This window comes from Rana temporaria, chromosome 8 (genome assembly GCF_905171775.1).
Source record: "Rana temporaria chromosome 8, aRanTem1.1, whole genome shotgun sequence".
Taxonomy (NCBI): domain Eukaryota; kingdom Metazoa; phylum Chordata; class Amphibia; order Anura; family Ranidae; genus Rana; species Rana temporaria.
In genome coordinates, this window is record NC_053496.1 from 105,580,091 (window position 1) to 105,601,191 (window position 21,101).

A 21,101-nucleotide genomic window follows, 5' to 3' on the forward strand; every position below is an offset into this window, starting at 1 on the left:
TCTGTGGAGTTTCAGAAGTACATGTACAGAAGAAAGTGATTGCTAACCTGCTGGTGGAGTTTACTGTTCATCTCTTGTGAACAACAAAGTAAACTTGCATACATTATAAAATATTTTACTGTTTATTTTATTGGAGTTTTAAAAAAACAAAACAAATAAAAAAAGACAACAAATATCGGGCAACGGCCCAGATTCACGTAGGAGATACGACGGCGTATCTCCAGATACGACGTCGTATCTGGAGATACGACGGCGTATCTCCAGATACGACGTCGTATCTCTGAGTGTGAGGCGTCGTATCTTGGCGCCTGATTTAAAGAATCAGATACGCCAGAATTTCTCTAAGATACGACCAGTGCAAGTCTCCTACGCCGTCGTATCTTAACTGCATATTTACGCTGGCCGATAGGGGCGTGTACGCTGATTTACGCCTAGAATATGTAAATCAGCTAGATACGCCTATTCACGGCCGTCGCAGTACAGATACGCCGTTTACGTTAGGCTTTTTCCGGCATAAATTTACCCCTGCTATATGAGGCGCAGCCAATGGTAAGTATGGACGTCGGGCCAGCGTAGAATTTTCCGACGTTTGCGTAAGTCGTTCGCGAATAGGGCTGTGCGTCATTTAGGTTCACGTCAAAAGCATTGGCTTTTTGCGGGTTAATTTGGAGCATGCGCACTGGGATACTTTCACGGACGGCGCATGCGCCGTTCGTAAAAAGCGTAATTTACGTGGGGTCACAATAAATTAACATAAAACACGCCCACATGTTCCATATTTGAATTAGGCTGGCTTACGCCGGCCTATTTACGCTACGCCGCCGCAACTTTGCTTTGACAATACTGCACTTGTCTGTCAAAGTTGCGGAGGCGTAGCGTAAATAGGATACGTTACGCCCGCTCACAAATACGCGCTCCCTACGTGAATCTGGCCCAATGTGTTAACCATTAAATAACAATTGCACTAAAAATTCTGTCATGTTAAGATGTATAAAATGCTTGTTTATTGGGGAAGATGATCCTTGGTTGAGGTAGAGTCTTCAAAAATGAAATCAAGTATTAGGTTCTATGGAAGCACTTATTTTGGCATCTTCTGTCCCATGTTATTCCAACTCTTTGAGACAAATATATCTCCGCTTTTAGCCTTGGTCACTAACATTTTGCCCATGTAAATGCCATTGAACTGCCCCACTCCATCATTTCGACCCATCGATAGAAGCATTGAAACTGCCCCTGAATAAGAGGAAACAAAGACAGACAATTACATTCACACATACAGTATGTCGGTTAATATCAGCAATCTGATGAGGAGTTCTAGTCATTTATGAGCAAATAGGCATCAGGTCACTGGAACAAAGTCTTCAAAACCGTAAGCTCTTAAGTGTTTAATGACCTTCAGGGATATGTGACTCAATAAAACACTTTGTGCATGATACTATGAACCTTCTGGTAGATAAAAAAGGTATTTACGATATATAGATCTATATATATATAGGGCTAGGATTCAGAGAACAGTTACGCCGGCGTATCAGTAGATATGCCGTCGTAACTCTGAATCTACGCCGTCATAAATTTAAGCGTATTCTGGAAACCAGATACGCTTAAATTAGGCTCCCAAGTCTCCTACGCCGTCGTATCTTAGGGTGCATATTTACGCTGGCCGCTAGGTGGCGCTTCCGTTGATTTCAGCGTAGAATATGCAAATGAGCTGTATATGCCGATTCAGAAACGTACGTGCGCCCGGCGGATTTTTTTACGTTTTTTTTAGCATTGACTATTTGCGACGTGATTAGGAGCATGCGCACTGGGATACGTTCACGGCCGGCGCATGCGCCGTTCGTGAGAAACGTCGTTAATAAAACACGCCCACCTCTTGACAATTTGAATTTGGCGCGCTTACGCCAGGAAATTTACGCTACGCCGCCGCAACTTACAGAGCAAGTGCTTTGTGAATACTGCACTTGCCTCTCTAAATTGCGGCGGCGTAGCGTAAATAACATACGCTACGCCCGCACAAACTTACGTCCCCCTACCTGAATCTAGCCCATATTCTTTTGGAGCACTGCATGTTCATGTAATGAGGACCATGTAATGCATAATGAGGTTTGTGGCAAAAGTCAGGGTGAATGAACCCTTTAAGCATGAGGCAGGGAATGCTATAATGGATAGGTACTGAGGGCCAGATTCACGTAGCCCGGGCGCAGCGTAACGTAACCGATTTAGGTTAGACCGCCGCAAATTTTCTGGCTAAGTGCCCGATCCACAAAGCACTTACCTGGAAATTTGCGGCGGTGTATCCTAAATCCGTCCGGCGCAAGGCGGGCCAATTCAAATGGGGCGGGTACCATTTAAATTAGGCGCGCTCCTGCGCCGGACTTACTGCGCATGCTCCCGACGTGCTTTGCCCGAAATTACGACGCGCCAACGTTTTGTGAATCGCGACGTGAAAAAAAGACTTGTGCCGGGAAAAAAAAAAAATTTCAAAAGCGACGCGGGAAAGACGGGTATACTTTTACATGGTGTACTAATTTTACACTTTGTAAAAGGTGATCTTTGCGACGGCAAACTAACACTTGCGGCGAAGTAACGACGGGAAAAAGTTTTGTGGATCGCCGTAACTGCTAATTTGCATACACAACGCTGGTTTACGACGCAAACTCCCCCCAGCGGCGGCCGCGGTACTGCATCCTAAGATCCGACAGTGTAAAACTATTACACCTGTCGGATCTTAGGGATATCTATGCGGAACCGATTCTATGAATCAGTCGCATAGATAGAAACAGGGATACGACGGCGTATCAGCAGATACGCCATCGTATCCCTTTTGTGAATCTGGCCCTGAAAGTACAAATAATTCTTTAACCACTTCAGCCCCGGAAGTTTTGGCTGCTCAATGACCAAGGCATTTTTTTTTGCGATACGGCCCTGCATCGCTTTAACTGACAATTGCGCAGCTGGGCGATGCTGTACCCAAACAAAATTTTTTTCCACAAATAGAGCTTTCTTTTGGTGGTATTTGATCACCTCTGTGGTTTGTATTGTTTGTGCTATAATCAAAAGAAGAGCGACAATTTTGAAAAAAAAAACACAATGGGGGTTAATTAAGGCAAATCCACTTTGCACTACAAGTGCAAAGTGTACTTGAAAGTGCACTGATTGTGCACTTGGAAGTGCAGTCGCTGTAGATCCGAGGGGGACATGCAAGGAAAATAAAAAACAGAATTTTAGCTTGTACATAATTGGATGATAAAATCAGCAAATCTACCCCTCAGATTTACAGCGACTGCACTTCCAAGTGCACTTTCAGAGCAATTTCAAGTCCCCTATGCACTTGTAGTGCAACGTGGATTTACCTTTCGTAAATAACCCCCAATTTATTTTACTTTTTGTTATAATACATATCCAAACTTAAAAAAAAATAAAAAATTCCTCCGTTTAGGTTGATATTTTTTACATATTCTACATACTTTTGGCAAAATTTTTGCAATAAGCGTATATTGATTAGTTTGCGCAAAAGTTATATCGTCTACAAAATAGGGGACAGATTTATGTAATTTTTATTATTATTTTTTTTTTACTAGTAATGGCAGTGATCAGCGATTTTTTATCAGGACTGCGATATTGCAGATTGGACACTTTTGACACATTTTTGGGACCAGCGACAATTATACAGCGATCAGTGCTATAAAAATGCACCGATTACTGTAAAAATGTCACTGGCAGGGAAGGGGTTAACACTAGGGGGCGATTAAGGAGTTAACTGTGTTCCCTAGGTGTGTTCTAACTGTGGGGGGGATGGGACTGACTAGGAGGAGAGAGAGAGAGAGGGAGAGATCAGTGTTCATACTTTGTCTGCTCGCCCCTGAGAGAAGCAGGATCTGTGTGTTTACACACACAGATCCCGATTCTCGGTCTGTCACGAGCGATCGCGGCGGCTGGTCGGGAAGGGGTTAAACACTGGTTCATAAACTCATGTACATCCTTGAATTACTGGTTGAATGAAACAATAGCAAATTAATCAATACAAATACTGTATTTTGGCATATAGCCCATTAGTGGTACAACTCTTAGGGGGTCTATTTTTAAATGTTTTCACACAGGATTCACATTTATCCACTGTGGCATTGGGGTTAATATACGTATATATGCTAGGTGCTTTTCCAATGAGTTGTGCCAGTGCAAACTGTATTTTAGGGCATGGCAGCCCACTTTTATTAAACAGAATGGAACGTTCACATAACATCAGTTGCCCATGCAGGGGTTTCCATCATCAACAGACAACTGTAAATGCCAGGCCATCTGGCTCCCTTGTTACCAGTCCCTCCAACTGTGTTGCCCAGCTTTCCTGGTTCACTTGGCCTTTAGCCACAGCACCTTGCTGCATGGCCCTGTCCTGGCCTCTCCTGATACTCTGATCGGACCTCACCTGACTCCTGGAGTGAGACATCCTGTCTCCTTACTGAGTCTCTTCTCAAATCCCTAGGTGAGACCTACAGTCTCAGGACTCCTGATTGGGGCTCCTCTGAGACCCTATGTCTCCAATATGGGAGCTATCTCCAAACTGGGAGCACTGAGCCATCTTCAGGCCTGAGTATATACAATGACCCCTTCACCTCGTATACTCACACAGGCTGCAGGAACCTGGATTGAAGGTTCTGTCCCACCCAATACACTTCAAGCTCCAGGCCCCGACCGGGACTACAGAATCCGGAGAAAAACAAAAATACAGCTTTTTCCCCTCAGAAACAATAGTCTGGAACTTCGCATTAACCCTTAAGCCCTGTACACACGATCAGTCCATCCGATGAAACGGTCTGATGGACCGTTTTCATCGGTTAACCGATGAAGCTGACTGATGGTCAGTCGTGCCTACACACCATCAGTTAAAAAAACGATCGTGTCAGAACGCGGTGACGTAAAAGTTCAATGCTTCCAAGCATGCGTCGACTTGATTCTGAGCATGCGTGGATTTTTAACCGATGGACGTGCCTACAAACAATAGTTTTTTTTCTATCGGTTAGGTATCCATCGGTTAAATTTAAAACAAGATTGCTTTTTTTTAACCTATGGATAAATAACCGATGGGGCCCACACACGATCGGTTTGGTCCAATGAAAACGGTCCATCAGACCGTTCTCATCGGTTTAACCGATCGTGTGTACGCGGCCATAATGTGAAGCCTGTGCCATTTTCTCCTATATTTTCACACCATTTGAACCATTCACCCAAGACTCACACATTTTTCTAACAGAATTCAAGTGGATAAATGTAAATCTTATGCCGTGTACACACGGTCGTTTTTTGTGATGAAAAAAAATTTAGTTTTTCAAACTTCATTTTAAAAAACAATGTAGCATACACACCATCGTTTTTTCAAAATGCTCTAGCAAAGCGCGGTTACGTTCAGCACGTACGGCGGCACTCTGTTCCATTCAAGCTCGCGTCATAACTTGCTTCTGAGCATGCGCGGGTTTAAAAACGTCGTTTTAAACGTCGTTTTAGCCTACACACGGTCATTTTTTATGACACAAAAAACGACGTTTTGAAAAACGACATAAAAAATTGAAGCATTCTCGAATTTTTTTTTTTTACATTTTTCAGAAGACATAAAACGATGTTTTCCACACACACACGGTCATTTTAAATGACGTTTTAAAAAATTACGTTTTTTTTCATAAAAAAAAAACGACCGTGTGTACACGGCATTAGGTGAATATTGTGAGAATCTTGCGTGAAAACAATTATAGATACCTATAGACTACTGATGTAAATATAAATGCTTTAAAATACCTGTTTTATATTGTTTCAGTGGTTTCCCTAGGAAACTGTTGATAATGTTGGTGACAGCAATGTTGGCATGCACACCTGCACTGTATGCCATTTTAGGTTCTCTTAAATCTGCACAGTCTCCTACTGCATAAATGTTGCTGTATCCTTCCACTTGAAGAAAGTCATTCACCTTAAGCGCTCCATTGCTTGCTACTTTGTCACCTAAATGAGAAACAAATTGCATTATGTTATTACACAACAATCATTAATGACAGCATACATTTGGGTAATGCTTCATATTGTTTCAGCACTGTGTAAGTTGTTTATCCGTTTATTGCTTCAGAGATTCAGGATTGGACAGAGGCCACAGCACGGCATCCCAGTGTACTGCAGTCCTAACTATACATTTTGAGAGTCTCCAAAGGGCAGGTATGTCTGGAGGGAGCCCATCCCTCCTTACCTCTTTACAGGTATAGGGATGCAGGGCCGCCATCAGGAATTATGGGCCCCTTACACAGACAGCTTCAGGCATGGGCCCCCTGGAGCAGAGAACCGGGTTGGGGGGGGTGCTGCCACCTGAAATTGAGAAGCAGGGGAGGGGGGGGGGCTGCCGCCGCGAATTGAGAAATAAAGAAAAATATATATAAAAAAAGGGGGGGGGGTAGCCATCCGGACCTCTGGGCCCTTAAATAAAAAGAAAATAAAAAGCAATAAAAAATATATATAAAAAATATATTTTTTTTTTTTAAAAAAGGGGGGTTGCCATCCGGGACCTCTGGGCCCTTTAATAATAAAAAAAGAAAAACCTCTGGGCCCTTTAATAAAAAATTAATAAAAACAAATATATAAAATAAGAAAAATAAACATTTATAAAAAAAAAAAAAGGGTAGTTTCCATCCAGGGCCCTGGGGACCTCTGGGACCTTTAATAATAATAATAATAATAATAATAATATATATATATATATATATATATATATATATATATATATATATATATATATATATATATATATATATATATATATATATATATATATATATATATATATATATATATATATATATATATATATATATATATATATATATATATATATATATATATATATATATATATATATATATATATATATATATAATAAAATAAATAAAAAAATATATAAAAAAAAAGATTTTTTTTTTATAAAAAAAAAAAGGGGGTTGTCATCTGGGGCCCTGGGGATCTCCGGACCCCTAAAAAAAAAAAAAAAATTGGCCCTTTAATAAAAAATAAAATAAAAGTATATTAAAAAAAAAAAATTTTTTTTTAATAAAAAATAAATAAAAAAAAGGGGGGTTGCCATCTGGGGCCCTGTGGACCTCCGGACCCCTAAAAAAAAAAAAGTTTTTTATTTTTTTTTATTTTAAAGGGGGTTGACATCCGGGCCCCTTACAGGTGTACTCTGCCTGTACCCCTCTGATGTCGGCCCTGTAGGGATGCACTGGACACCCAGCAACAGCACAATGGCAGCAAAAGTATCCAGTGCATCTCTCACCAAATCACCTACAGTACAAACAAATGACAACCACCCCAACCTATGAATGGCCGCCCATTATAATGAACCACAACAGACGAAAAATTGGAGAAGTACCGTATATACACGAGTATAAGCCGACAAGCGTATAAGCTAAGGTAGCTAATTTTACCCCCAAAAAAATGGGAAAACGTATTGACTCGAGTATAAGGCTAGGGTGAGAATACAGCAGCTACTGTAAGTGGAAAAAAGGGTCAACAATGCCCATTTGCACGCCTCACTGTGCCCAACCTCACTGTACCCGAGTCAGTGTACCTGAAATTCTTGACAGTCTGCGGGCGTCCATTCATTGTTTTTTATATCATTTATTTTTATTTGCTTTTCTTAATTCAGTAATTGACAGGTTCAGTGAACATTGTTACAAAGTAAAAATGGTATAAAAAACAACGACCTTGTGCCATGAGGAGAGAGTATACAATTGCAATTAACCCACAGAAAAAAAATAAAAGAGAGCTAACTGCCTTCTACTCTTCCTCCCTGTGTCTATTCCCTTGTGTCTCCCACCCCCCCTCCCTCCCCCAATCCTAGGGAGCGTGCCACCCTCGTCGTTTCCTTGCTTAGGTCCATTCATTGTTTAAAAGTCTCGGTCTCCTCCTGGTCCTGTTTCCTAGCAGCCTATCATGGACGTCTTCTCATCCTCTGACTCAGTTTCCCAGCAGACACTGTGTTCAGTGTTCCGCCAATCACGGACGTCTTTTCATCCTCGGACAAGAGAACATCCGTGATAGGCGGAACACTGAACACAGTGGGGCAGATTCATCAAGGGTATACGACGGCGGATGTCCTGATCCGCCGTCGTAACTCTGAGATCCCACAGTCGGATCTATGCGACTGATTCATAGAATCAGATTCCGCATAGATCTCCCTTAGATCCGACTGGTGTAAGTGACTTACACCAGTCGAATCTTAGGCTGCAATCTACCGCCGGCCGCTAGGTGTCGTCGCTTTTTTTTACGCGTCGGATATGCAAATGAGGAGAACCGCTGATTCAAGTCCGTACGCCCGCCCGTCGTTTTTTTTTTAATGTCGTTTGCGTTCGGCTTTTTCCGGCGGATAGCTACCCCTGCTATATGAGGGGTAGCTAATGTTAAGTATGGCCGCCGTTCCCGTGCCAAGATTCAAAATGTTTACACCGTTTGCGTAAGTCGATCGGGAATACCGATGGCCGCAATTGACGTACCCACCGCTAACAATGACGTCCTATCGACGTCATTTGGAGCATGCGCACTGGAATATTTCGCCGGCGGCGCATGCGCAGTTAAATCGGCGCGGGAATGCGCCTGATTTGAATTGTACACTCCCCCTAGCCGCGGAATTTGCATTCCGCCGGGGGGAGTTACGATCCGACGGTGCAATTTGCGAGGTAAGTGCTTTGTGAATACTGCACTAGCATCGCTAAATTGCACCGGCGGATCGTAAAACACGTAGATCTAGCGGATCTAAAGATCCGGTGATCTACATGAATCTGGCCCAGTGTCTGCTGGGAAAGGCCTATCATGGAAGGGACCAGGGGGAAGCCGCGACTTTTAAACAATGGACGCTCGCAGCCCTTCAGGTACACTGGCTCGAGTATAAGCCAAGAGGGATATTTTCAGCCCTAAAAAAAAGGGCTGAAAAACTCGGCTTATACTCGAGTATATACGGTAACAAGTTTGCCTGATGCAGCACACTGCAACATAGGTTAGTGCATTGAGAGCATAGGCCATAATTGTTAGATGTGTTCATTTGTAATAAAGTAGCTGGTACTGAACTAGGGTGACCACATTTGCAAACTACCATTCAGGGACACCCCCCCCCCCCCTTCCCAAAAATGAGCTTGTGATGTAACAAATCACAGCACAGTGATTGGACACAAGAGGTGGGATTTATGATTTCTCCAATCACAAGCAGGGGGCGGGATTGCGCTCCTCCAGGCATTCCCGGCCAGGGCAAGTACTGTCAGTGTGTAAAGCGGTGACGTGGCTGCGTTTTTTGAGGGCATCAGATTGGCCCTGGGGGTGGCTGTGTCAGTTTCATTCCGGGACACTGTATTGTCCTGGCATAAAGGTACCCGGGACAGACCTGCAAAATTCGGGACTGTCCCGGGCAATCCGGGACACGTGGTCACCCTATACTGAACAGGTAAGTCTTGGACAGAGTGTTCACTATCAGCCACCATAAATGTTTGTGGATTTCTGGCATCAAATAGAAAAAAAAAATAATAAAAAAAAATGGAAACAAATACTGTATGTATTGGCGTATAACACTCACTTTTTTTACCCTGAAAATGGAGGGTAAACTGTGCCTGCGTGTTATACGCAGGGGGCTGTGGGAAGATTTTTTCCTGAAACTTCCCTCTTAAAGTTAGGGTGCGTGTTATACACCGATAAATACGGTACATGCAGGTACAGTATCTACAAGCAAGCACACAGTTACTCCAAAACAGAACTGCCATATTAATAGGTCTAGGTGTATGGGGAATCCAAGACCCACCAACCCCTTTGATGGTCATCAGTAGTGTTGAGCAGAATATGCCATATTCGATTTCGCGATATATCTCGAATATATATTCGAATATTCGAGATATATTCGCTAAATTCGAATATTCGTGATATTTTATCGAAATTAATTGATTGCGATTTTTCGCTATTGCGAATGCGAAAATAATTGCGATTTTTTAATAACTGCGGTAGGAGCGCTCTGATTGGCTTAGAATATTCGTGATATTTTATCGAAATATCGCAACATGCGAATGCGATATTTATTGCGGAATTTCGAGATATGCTGGAGGAGCGCTCTGATTGGCTCAGAATATTCGTGATATTTTATCGAAATATCGCAACATGCGAATGCGATATTTATTGCGCAATTTCGAAATATGCTGGAGGAGCGTTCTGATTGGCTCAGAATATTCGTGATATTTTATCGAAATATCGCAACATGCGATTGCGATATTTATTGCGCAATTACGAGATATGCTGGAGGAGCGCTCTGATTGGCTCACTCTGAAATCGAATATTCGAGATATTTTAACGCAATTTCACAAAATGCGAATGCGAAATTGATTGCAGATATTTCGAAAACTGCTGTAGCAGCACTCTGAAATCGAATATGTATGATATTTTAACCAAAAAACATATTGCGATTGCGATTTTTCGATCGCGCATGCGCAATTGCGCGAACAACACGCGACCATTTCCTGGAGCCTTGCCAGTTTCCAACTTATGATCGCAGCGCAATCACACAGCAACATGGTTGGAAGCAATTTCACTAAGTCTGAGGAAAAGTTGCTGATTTGTGTAAGTATTTTGACCACTGTTATTTCATCATCTTCAACTGCATTTTAGTCTAGTTTAAAAGTTAGTATATATGATCAGATATTAGTATTTCACAAAAAATGTGTCTCCTGCTTTTACAAAACTACAAGTCCCAGCATGCCTGGACAGCTGCAGACACCCTGGTTGGCAAATGTGTATTTAGGCACTTTTCCTTGTTATTTAGCATAATGAATTTAACATTTTTTTGGACATAGGACGTATGCAAACGTCCTGACTTCAGTGTCCTCAAGGCCCAAGGATGTTCGAATACATATTGCTCTTTAGATGTTGCAGAACTACAACTTCCAGCATGCCTGGGAATGCTGGCACTTGTAGTATTGTAAGTTCTGCAGGCCCCCGTTTTTCAGGCCTTTATGCACGGGTCTCTAAACTGTGGCACCCTAGATGCAGCAAAAGTAAAATTCTTAGCATGCACTGACAGACAGTGGCTGATGGGAGTAGTAGTTTTGCAACAGCTGGAGGTGGACTGGTCTTGAAACCCAGAGTTAGGTAACAAACCCGTAGTGTTTTGCAACCATTCTGCCTCCAGCTGTCTTTTTCCTGTTGAAAAGCCTGTGGCGTGCAAAACACAACCCAAAAACTCCACCCGGTGGAACGAAAAATTTGCACACACCTAAACAGTAACATCACAAAAAACTGCGACGGTTGCATACGTCAGTGGTCCTCCGAAAAGGTCCCGTCTCTGACCCCCCGGGGCATTAGGCTCCTGACAGGGAAAAGAGTTACTGTGGTCCATACAGCCGAAGCCATATGGACCCATCTCGGTCCAAGCAGCGCAATCAACACGCGAACAACACGCGACCATTTCCTGGACCCTTGCCAGTTTCCAACTTTATGATCGCAACGCAATCGCAGAGCAAGATGGTTGGAAGTAATTTCACTGTATCTGAGGAAAATTTGCTGATTTGTGTAAGTATTTCGACCACTGTTATTTCATTATCTTCAACTGCATTTTAGTGTAGTTTAAAAGTTAGTATATATGATCAGATATTAGTATTTCACAAAAAATGTGTCTCCTGCTTTTACAAAACTACAAGTCCCAGCATGCCTGGACAGCTGCAGACACCCTGGTTGGCAAATGTGTATTTAGGCACTTTTCCTTGTTATTTAGCATAATGAATTTAACATTTTTTTGGACATAGGACGTATGCGAACGTCCTGACTTCAGTGTCCTCAAGGCCCAAGGATGTTCGAATACATATTGCTCTTTAGATGTTGCAGAACTACAACTTCCAGCATGCCTGGGAATGCTGGCACTTGTAGTATTGTAAGTTCTGCAGGCCCCCGTTTTTCAGGCCTTTATGCACGGGTCTCTAAACTGTGGCACCCTAGATGCAGCAAAAGTAAAATTCTTAGCATGCACTGACAGACCGTGGCTGATGGGAGTAGTAGTTTTGCAACAGCTGGAGGTGGACTGGTCTTGAAACCCAGAGTTAGGTAACAAACCCGTAGTGTTTTGCAACCATTCTGCCTCCAGCTGTTTTTTTTCTGTTGAAAAGCCTGTAGCGTGCAAAACACAACCCAAAAACTCCACCCGGATGCAGTGAAAAATGTGCACACACCTAAAGAGTGACATCACAAAAAACTGCGACGGGTACATACGTCAGTGGTCCTCCGAAAAGGTCCCGTCTCTGACCCCCCGGGGCGTTAGGCTGCTGACAGGGAAAAGAGTTAGCAACGAATATCTCCCCTATACGTGTATCCTGTGTTGTTAATAATATATTCATAATTATGCAAATGATAATGGCTGCTATATTTATGCAAAAAAGGTGTCGACCGAAATGGCAGGATATAAAATCTGTCATGTTAACCCTGTCATTGATTAATAAGGCGAGAATGCTTCCAATTGTTGAATAGCATACATTTACGTCATATATCCATAAGGCTCTCAACAGAAGTATTACAATATACTTTGTTCTTCATCTTGCAGAAGTTCCTGGAAACAGGATACGATAAGCTGCGGAGGCAGCCAGAGAAAAGGGCTGTGGTCAGCGCCCTAATCGCTGACTTTGGCGGCCAACACGACCACAAGGCGATTGTGAAGAAGTGGTCTGACCTGAAGAGGCGCCAAATGGATCAGGTCAGACGTCTTCGGGCTAAATATCATCCAGGTAAGTTATTGTTGACAGTTATGTTTTTTTTTTCAAAAGTGTATTTTGTGCGTGAACTCGAAAGAGAGAGGAGCCGGCCTGCAGGAGTTGGGAGGCCTCCCCCAGAGGCAATCTGCCACCTTTCTCCATGCCCCGGTTGGCAATGGCGGGTGTGAGGGGGTCCTCCCAACCCAACCTCGCATAGCACACCCACCAGGGGCGGGGCTGAGACCACCAAACTCAATTCACATGTAGCCGAGAGCGGGATCCGAACCCCTATCTGCAGAGGTGAATCACTTGTCAGCGCAGTGGCAATCGCGTGGAGCCACCGCAGCTCCTTTGGTGACAGTTATGTAAGGTCATATGTAATTCATGTAAGGTCAGATGTTGTTAACCAAGATGCCATGTTGTGCTAACATATATCACCACCAGCCAAGGTATTCATAGTACTGTTGAAAAAAGACATGGGACAGCAGACAGGAACACAGAAGTTATGTGGGAACATACTTTTCCCATTGCTTTGCATGGGACTTTAAAGAAAAACCCCGACCATGGCAAATGGGGGTGGGTAAGGTTTAAACCACCTATCCTATGTTTGTGGCTGACATATAAGTAACCTGTGTGCCAAGTTTCATATAAATATCTTTAGCCGTTTGTACGTGATGCTGGAACATACATACATACATACATACATACATTTATGCACACACACGTTGAGTTTTATATATATAGATTAACACTAAATTCCTGTGTTAGGAGTGGGGTTGTTATAGTAATCCCGTGTGCTCCATCAGGCCCTTTTTTTAACATGAGATCGTCTGAACAAAACAAAGGAGACAAAAACAGCTCATTTTAACATGGTGGCATCCCAGCTCACGCTCAGTCCCCTGTAGTGCCCACAAGACCCTTTAATATAACATTGTCCCATTGGTTAACTGTCTATATAAATCAATTTGTATTCATATACAATACAGCAGAGTACACAGAATTTGCATACGTCATTAGAAAACATTTTTATAATATATGAACATTGTGTTATTATAGGTGCTCCAATACCAGCTGTGCGCGCCAAGCGCAGAAGGCGCCAGGCCGATGAGGAGGAGGAGGAGGATGCGGCAGAGGAGGAGATGGATGAAGAGGAGCAGCCAGGGCCCTCCCACTCCCCAACCCCAGCTCCTGCTGAGGAGCAAGCTGAGGAGCTTCCCCCCCCCACCACCCCAACTTCTCAAGCAGAAGAGCAGGAGGAAGAGAGCGGTCCTGTGAGCCTCGTTCAGGAAGGTAAATATGTGCACAATGATTAATAACATTTCAACAATAAAATGTAGATATAAAAATGGACAACATATAAAGCGCACCTGTCAGATTGTAGAACCATAATATGGTATTGATGCTAGAAGTATACAGGTAGTGCATAATTATTAGGCAAGTTGTATTTTTGAGGATTCATTTTATTATTGAACAACAACCATGTTCTCAATGAACCCCAAAAACTCATTAATATCAAAGCTGAATTTTTTTGGAAGTAGTTTTTAGTTTGTTTTTAGTGTTAGTTATTTTCGGGGGATATCTGTGTGTGCAGGTGACTACTATTACTGTGCAGAATTTTTAGGCAACTTAACCAAAAAATAAATATTTCAATGATTTATTTTTAACAGTGAAACCAATATAACATCTCAACATTCACAAATACACATTTCTGACATTTAAAAACAAAACAAAAACAAATCAGTGACCAATATAGCCACCTTTCTTTGCAAGGACACTCAAAAGCCTGACATCCATGGATTCTGTCAGTGTTTTGATCTGTTCACCATCAACATTGCGTGCAGCAGCAACCACAGCCTCCCAGACACTGTTCAGAGAGGTGTACTGTTTTCCCTCCTTGTAAATCCCACATTTGATGATGGACCACAGGTTCTCAATGGGGTTCAGATCAGGTGAACAAGGAGGCCATGTCATTACTTTTTTTTATTTAATACCCTTTCTTGCCAGCCACGCTGTGGAGTACTTTGACACGTGTGATGGAGCATTGTCCTGCATGAAAATCATGTTTTTCTTGAAGGATGGTGACTTTTTCCTGTACCACTGCTTGAAGAAGGTCTCTTCCATAATCTGGCAGTAGGACTGGGAGTTGAGCTTGACTCCATCCTCAATCCGAAAAGGCCCCACAAGCTCATCTTTGATGATACCAGCCCAAACCAGTACTCCACCACCACCTTGCTGGTGTCTGAGTCGGACTGGAGCTCCCTGCCCTTTACCAATCCAGCCACGGGCTCTTCCATCTGGCCCATCAAGACTCACTCTCATTTCAGCAGTCCATAAAACCTTAGAAAAATCTTTCTTGAGATATTTATTGGCACAGTCTTGACGTTGCAGCTTGTGTGTCTTGTTCAGTGGTCGTCGTCTTTCAGCCTTTCTTACCTTGGCCATGTCTCTGGGTATTGCACACCTTGTGCTTTTGGGCACCCCAGTGATGTTGCAGCTCTGAAATATGGCCAATCTTGTGGCAAGTGGCATCTTGGCAGCTGCACGCTTAACTTTTCTCAGTTCATGGGCAGTTATTTTGCACCTTTGTTTTTCCACACGCTTCTTTTGTTTGATGATCACGCTTCAGAAGCTTTGCAACTTTAAGAGTGTTGCATCCCTCTGCTAGATATCTCTCTATTTTGGACTTTTCAGAGTCTGTCAAATCCTTCTTTTGGCCCATTTTGCCAAAGAAAAGGAAATTGACTAATAATTATGCACACCTGATATAGAGTGTTGATGTCATTAGACCACACACCTTCTCATTACAGAGATGTACATTACCTAATATGCCTAATCTGTAGTAGGCTTTCGAGCCTATACAGCTTGGAGTAAGACAACATGCATAAAGAGGATGATGTGGTCCAAATACTCATTTGCCTAATAATTCTGCACTCCCGGGATGTGTTAGACACATAACAAGTGTATACACATGATAATGATTGATTAATAAGCAAAAAAAATTTTTATTTATTTGGTAACGTTATTTGAAATCCAAATGTTTTTTTATTATATCCTAACAGTATCAAGAAAGATGATGAGGCAGAACGCGCTCATAAAGACAACCCACCAGAGGATCCTGGTAAATCAGCGCCAGATCCGCTACCTCACTCAACAAAATGTGCTGCTAGAGCAGCAGCAATCAAAAAATATTGCGGAGATGGAGCGCCTTCATAAGCTCAATCAGAGTTATATCTGAAATTATTTTTTTATTAATAAATATTATTTTTTGGAAATGTTTCATTTCTTTTTGAGATAGATTTGTAGGTTTTTCAACACATCTAACTTCACATCAAACAAATCAACATCAACACATTTAACTTCATAATAAGCAAAAACATTTTATACTATTATTTTATTTAACAGTAACCTAGGACAAACTAAAGCACACGACACAGACACGACGAACACAAAATAAACTGTTGAAAAATGAACATAACAAAAGCAACAATATATATATATATACAAAGAGAGAGAGAGGGAGAGCAAGAAAGAGAGAGAGAATGCAGATGAGCTCTTGCAGACAGCCCAATGGTTGCAGTATAAATGCCGCAAAACAGGGTTTAACATAAGGTTCATTGTTATAGTTACACTTGCTGTTTAGATCCGGTCTGGTAGCTTGTAGCGGAGGCTGTTGGTGGATCCGCTGTGCCAGAGAGGTCATGAAGCTTTACTCAGCATGGAGGCAGCAGCAGGAGTATTAAAATATAATATAACTAGACAATGCATTTCCTGAGGAAAATGCGAGTGGGAATGCTGAATAGCTTAATTGGTGAGCCCCTTGCCAAAGACATTCACCATAACCACTACACTATCTTTAGGACACACAGCTTCTTTCTCTATCTGCAAAGTATAGAGTATGCTGACTTCCTGGTCGCCCCTCCCCCCTCAATAGGTTTCCCCTCCCCCCCAGGTCAGTGAGGAGGAATATTGCACTGAGGTCAGGAAAGTGATTTATGGAAAGAAATAACATTACAAACGCTTTTAATTCACAGATCTAATACATGATTTAAGCCTCCAAACAAGGCTTAATAAATCCTCAAACGTACATGCAATTGATACAACGACTACACCGTTTGAAATACACGGCCCTTGTAAACGCATCGATATGAAATTTATGTAGATAAACTTAAAAATGTGGCCATGTCTGCGATTTAGAAAAGAGCGTCTTTGTGAGTTCTGCAGCAACATTTTTTAGATAATTTCACATGAGAGTCTATGAGACATAATTTCTGGCTGTTGCTCCAATAACTAAAACTAAAATACGTATCGCAGAATTGATCACATTGCCATAAACCAGACAAGCATAGCTACGTTTTGATATAAAAATTGTGTATGAAAAGTAGATCTTGTGGGCGTGAGACCAATTTGTTTCCCCTTTTTGTAAAGATATTTTTAATTACAAAGATCTCCAATGTTAAGGTCACATGACAGACTCTAAATCCCCTCCATAGGATTACATTATAACCTATCGCATTTTTGTGAAAAATTCGCAAAACGTAAATTGCGTTTTCACCAAAAAATTGTAAACGATAACGATCTGAAAAGTCATAGCCGGATAGCTAAATATTTTGTGACCGCTTTACAGTTTTTTCAGTGTCTGTAAGTGAAAGTATGAAGTAGCTGAAACTTTTGGCAGGGCATGTGAATTCAAAGGGGAAAAGGATGTTCTCATTGACTTCAATGTTAAAAAAAGGGTCTAAAAGCTTAAAATTTATAAAAGTGTAAAAAGTAGAAAAAAACTTGAAGAAGTCCCATCATTAGCTGAAAGAGACGAACATTTTTACAGTTGAATGGTCTCAATAGCTGAAAGTATGCCGAAGTTACGCAGAACCAAAAAACGTAAGGAATAATAAGATTACTAAATTTACGTATATCAATACTGGAAATGTTTATTAAAGCATTCACACTAATTAAGATTAATACATTTACGGGTATCCATACTGGGAATGCTTATTAAAGCATTCCCACTAAGTATCACACAGGCATGATTTACAAGCAGTAGTGGTAATAGTAATAGATAGCATAAAAACACTTGGGGAATACTTTACAGCATCAGTAGTGGTCATAGTAGTCAATAGTGTACCAAAAAATTGGGACACAGGTGTCTTGACTGAGCTGTAATAGTAGTAGTAGACATTGACAATACAGTGTCAAATCACTCGGGCAAGAGGTGCCATGATGAACAGCAGTCTTATTAAGAGTATATAGGGTGTGAAATAACTGCTGACATAGGTGTCTTGACTGGGCAGCAGAAGCAGCAGTAGTAGTATTAACAGTAGTAGTTGATACAGAGTCATATCACATGGGCAGGAGGTGCCATGATGAACAGCAGTAGGAATAGGAGTATATAGAGTGTCAAATAACTGCTGATATAGGTGTATTGACTGGGCGGCAGCAGCAGCAGAAGCAGCAGTAGTAGTATTAACAGTAGTAGTTGACACAGAGTCATATCACTTGGGCAGGAGGTGCCATGATGAACAGCAGTATTAATAAGAGTATATAGGGTGTGAAATAACTGCTGACATAGGTGTCTTGACTGGGCAGCAGAAGCAGCAGTAGTAGTATTAACAGTAGTAGTTGATACAGAGTCATATCACATGGGCAGGAGGTGCCATGATGAACAGCAGTAGGAATAGGAGTATATAGAGTGTCAAATAACTGCTGACATAGGTGTATTGACTGGGCGGCAGCAGCAGCAGCAGAAGCAGCAGTAGTAGTATTAACAGTAGTAGTTGACACAGAGTCATATCACTTGGGCAGGAGGTGCCATGATGAACAGCAGTATTAATAAGAGTATATAGGGTGTGAAATAACTGCTGACATAGGTGTCTTGACTGGGCGGCAGCAGCAGCAGAAGCAGCAGTAGTAGTATTAACAGTAGTAGTTGATACAGAGTCATATCACATGGGCAGGAGGTGCCATGATGAACAGCAGTAGGAATAGGAGTATATAGAGTGTCAAATAACTGCTGACATAGGTGTATTGACTGGGCGGCAGCAGCAGCAGAAGCAGCAGTAGTAGTAGTATTAACAGTAGTAGTTGATACAGAGTCATATCACATGGGCAGGAGGTGCCATGATGAACAGCAGTAGGAATAGGAGTATATAGAGTGTCAAATAACTGCTGACATAGGTGTATTGACTGGGCGGCAGCAGCAGCAGCAGAAGCAGCAGTAGTAGTATTAACAGTAGTAGTTGACACAGAGTCATATCACTTGGGCAGGAGGTGCCATGATGAACAGCAGTATTAATAAGAGTATATAGGGTGTGAAATAACTGCTGACATAGGTGTCTTGACTGGGCGGCAGCAGCAGCAGAAGCAGCAGTAGTAGTATTAACAGTAGTAGTTGATACAGAGTCATATCACATGGGCAGGAGGTGCCATGATGAACAGCAGTAGGAATAGGAGTATATAGAGTGTCAAATAACTGCTGACATAGGTGTATTGACTGGGCGGCAGCAGCAGCAGAAGCAGCAGTAGTAGTATTAACAGTAGTAGTTGATACAGAGTCATATCACATGGGCAGGAGGTGCCATGATGAACAGCAGTAGGAATAGGAGTATATAGAGTGTCAAATAACTGCTGACATAGGTGTATTGACTGGGCGGCAGCAGCAGCAGAAGCAGCAGTAGTAGTATTAACAGTAGTAGTTGACACAGAGTCATATCACTTGGGCAGGAGGTGCCATGATGAACAGCAGTATTAATAAGAGTATATAGGGTGTGAAATAACTGCTGACATAGGTGTCTTGACTGGGCAGCAGAAGCAGCAGTAGTAGTATTAACAGTAGTAGTTGATACAGAGTCATATCACATGGGCAGGAGGTGCCATGATGAACAGCAGTAGGAATAGGAGTATATAGAGTGTCAAATAACTGCTGACATAGGTGTATTGACTGGGCGGCAGCAGCAGCAGCAGAAGCAGCAGTAGTAGTATTAACAGTAGTAGTTGACACAGAGTCATATCACTTGGGCAGGAGGTGCCATGATGAACAGCAGTATTAATAAGAGTATATAGGGTGTGAAATAACTGCTGACATAGGTGTCTTGACTGGGCGGCAGCAGCAGCAGAAGCAGCAGTAGTAGTATTAACAGTAGTAGTTGATACAGAGTCATATCACATGGGCAGGAGGTGCCATGATGAACAGCAGTAGGAATAGGAGTATATAGAGTGTCAAATAACTGCTGACATAGGTGTATTGACTGGGCGGCAGCAGCAGCAGCAGAAGCAGCAGTAGTAGTATTAACAGTAGTAGTTGACACAGAGTCATATCACTTGGGCAGGAGGTGCCATGATGAACAGCAGTATTAATAAGAGTATATAGGGTGTGAAATAACTGCTGACATAGGTGTCTTGACTGGGCGGCAGCAGCAGCAGAAGCAGCAGTAGTAGTATTAACAGTAGTAGTTGATACAGAGTCATATCACATGGGCAGGAGGTGCCATGATGAACAGCAGTAGGAATAGGAGTATATAGAGTGTCAAATAACTGCTGACATAGGTGTATTGACTGGGCGGCAGCAGCAGCAGAAGCAGCAGTAGTAGTATTAACAGTAGTAGTTGATACAGAGTCATATCACATGGGCAGGAGGTGCCATGATGAACAGCAGTAGGAATAGGAGTATATAGAGTGTCAAATAACTGCTGACATAGGTGTATTGACTGGGCGGCAGCAGCAGCAGAAGCAGCAGTAGTAGTATTAACAGTAGTAGTTGATACAGAGTCATATCACTTGGGCAGGAGGTGCCATGATGAACAGCAGTAGGAATAGGAGTATATAGAGTGTCAAATAACTGCTGACATAGGTGTATTGACTGGGCGGCAGCAGCAGCAGCAGAAGCAGCAGTAGTAGTATTAACAGTAGTAGTTGACACAGAGTCATATCACTTGGGCAGGAGGTGCCATGATGAACAGCAGTATTAATAAGAGTATATAGGGTGTGAAATAACTGCTGACATAGGTGTCTTGACTGGGCAGCAGAAGCAGCAGTAGTAGTATTAACAGTAGTAGTTGATACAGAGTCATATCACATGGGCAGGAGGTGCCATGATGAACAGCAGTAGGAATAGGAGTATATAGAGTGTCAAATAACTGCTGACATAGGTGTATTGACTGGGCGGCAGCAGCAGCAGCAGAAGCAGCAGTAGTAGTATTAACAGTAGTAGTTGACACAGAGTCATATCACTTGGGCAGGAGGTGCCATGATGAACAGCAGTATTAATAAGAGTATATAGGGTGTGAAATAACTGCTGACATAGGTGTCTTGACTGGGCGGCAGCAGCAGCAGAAGCAGCAGTAGTAGTATTAACAGTAGTAGTTGATA

At 42.2% G+C, this 21,101-nt stretch overlaps 1 protein-coding gene across 1 annotated transcript in view; it reads right to left on the reverse strand.

Annotated features, from left to right (window-relative positions):
• Positions 1 to 869: 869 nt before the first annotated feature.
• AIFM2 (apoptosis inducing factor mitochondria associated 2) overlaps positions 870 to 21,101 on the reverse strand; it is a 92,775-nt gene continuing 72,543 nt past the window's right edge. The window contains exons 8-9 of the mRNA XM_040320476.1: positions 5,791 to 5,991; positions 870 to 1,233 (exon numbers count right to left, since the gene is read on the reverse strand). Coding sequence (XP_040176410.1) covers positions 1,079 to 1,233; positions 5,791 to 5,991 — 356 coding nt within the window. The 3' untranslated portion in view covers positions 870 to 1,078. The remainder of the gene's footprint in view (positions 1,234 to 5,790; positions 5,992 to 21,101) is intronic.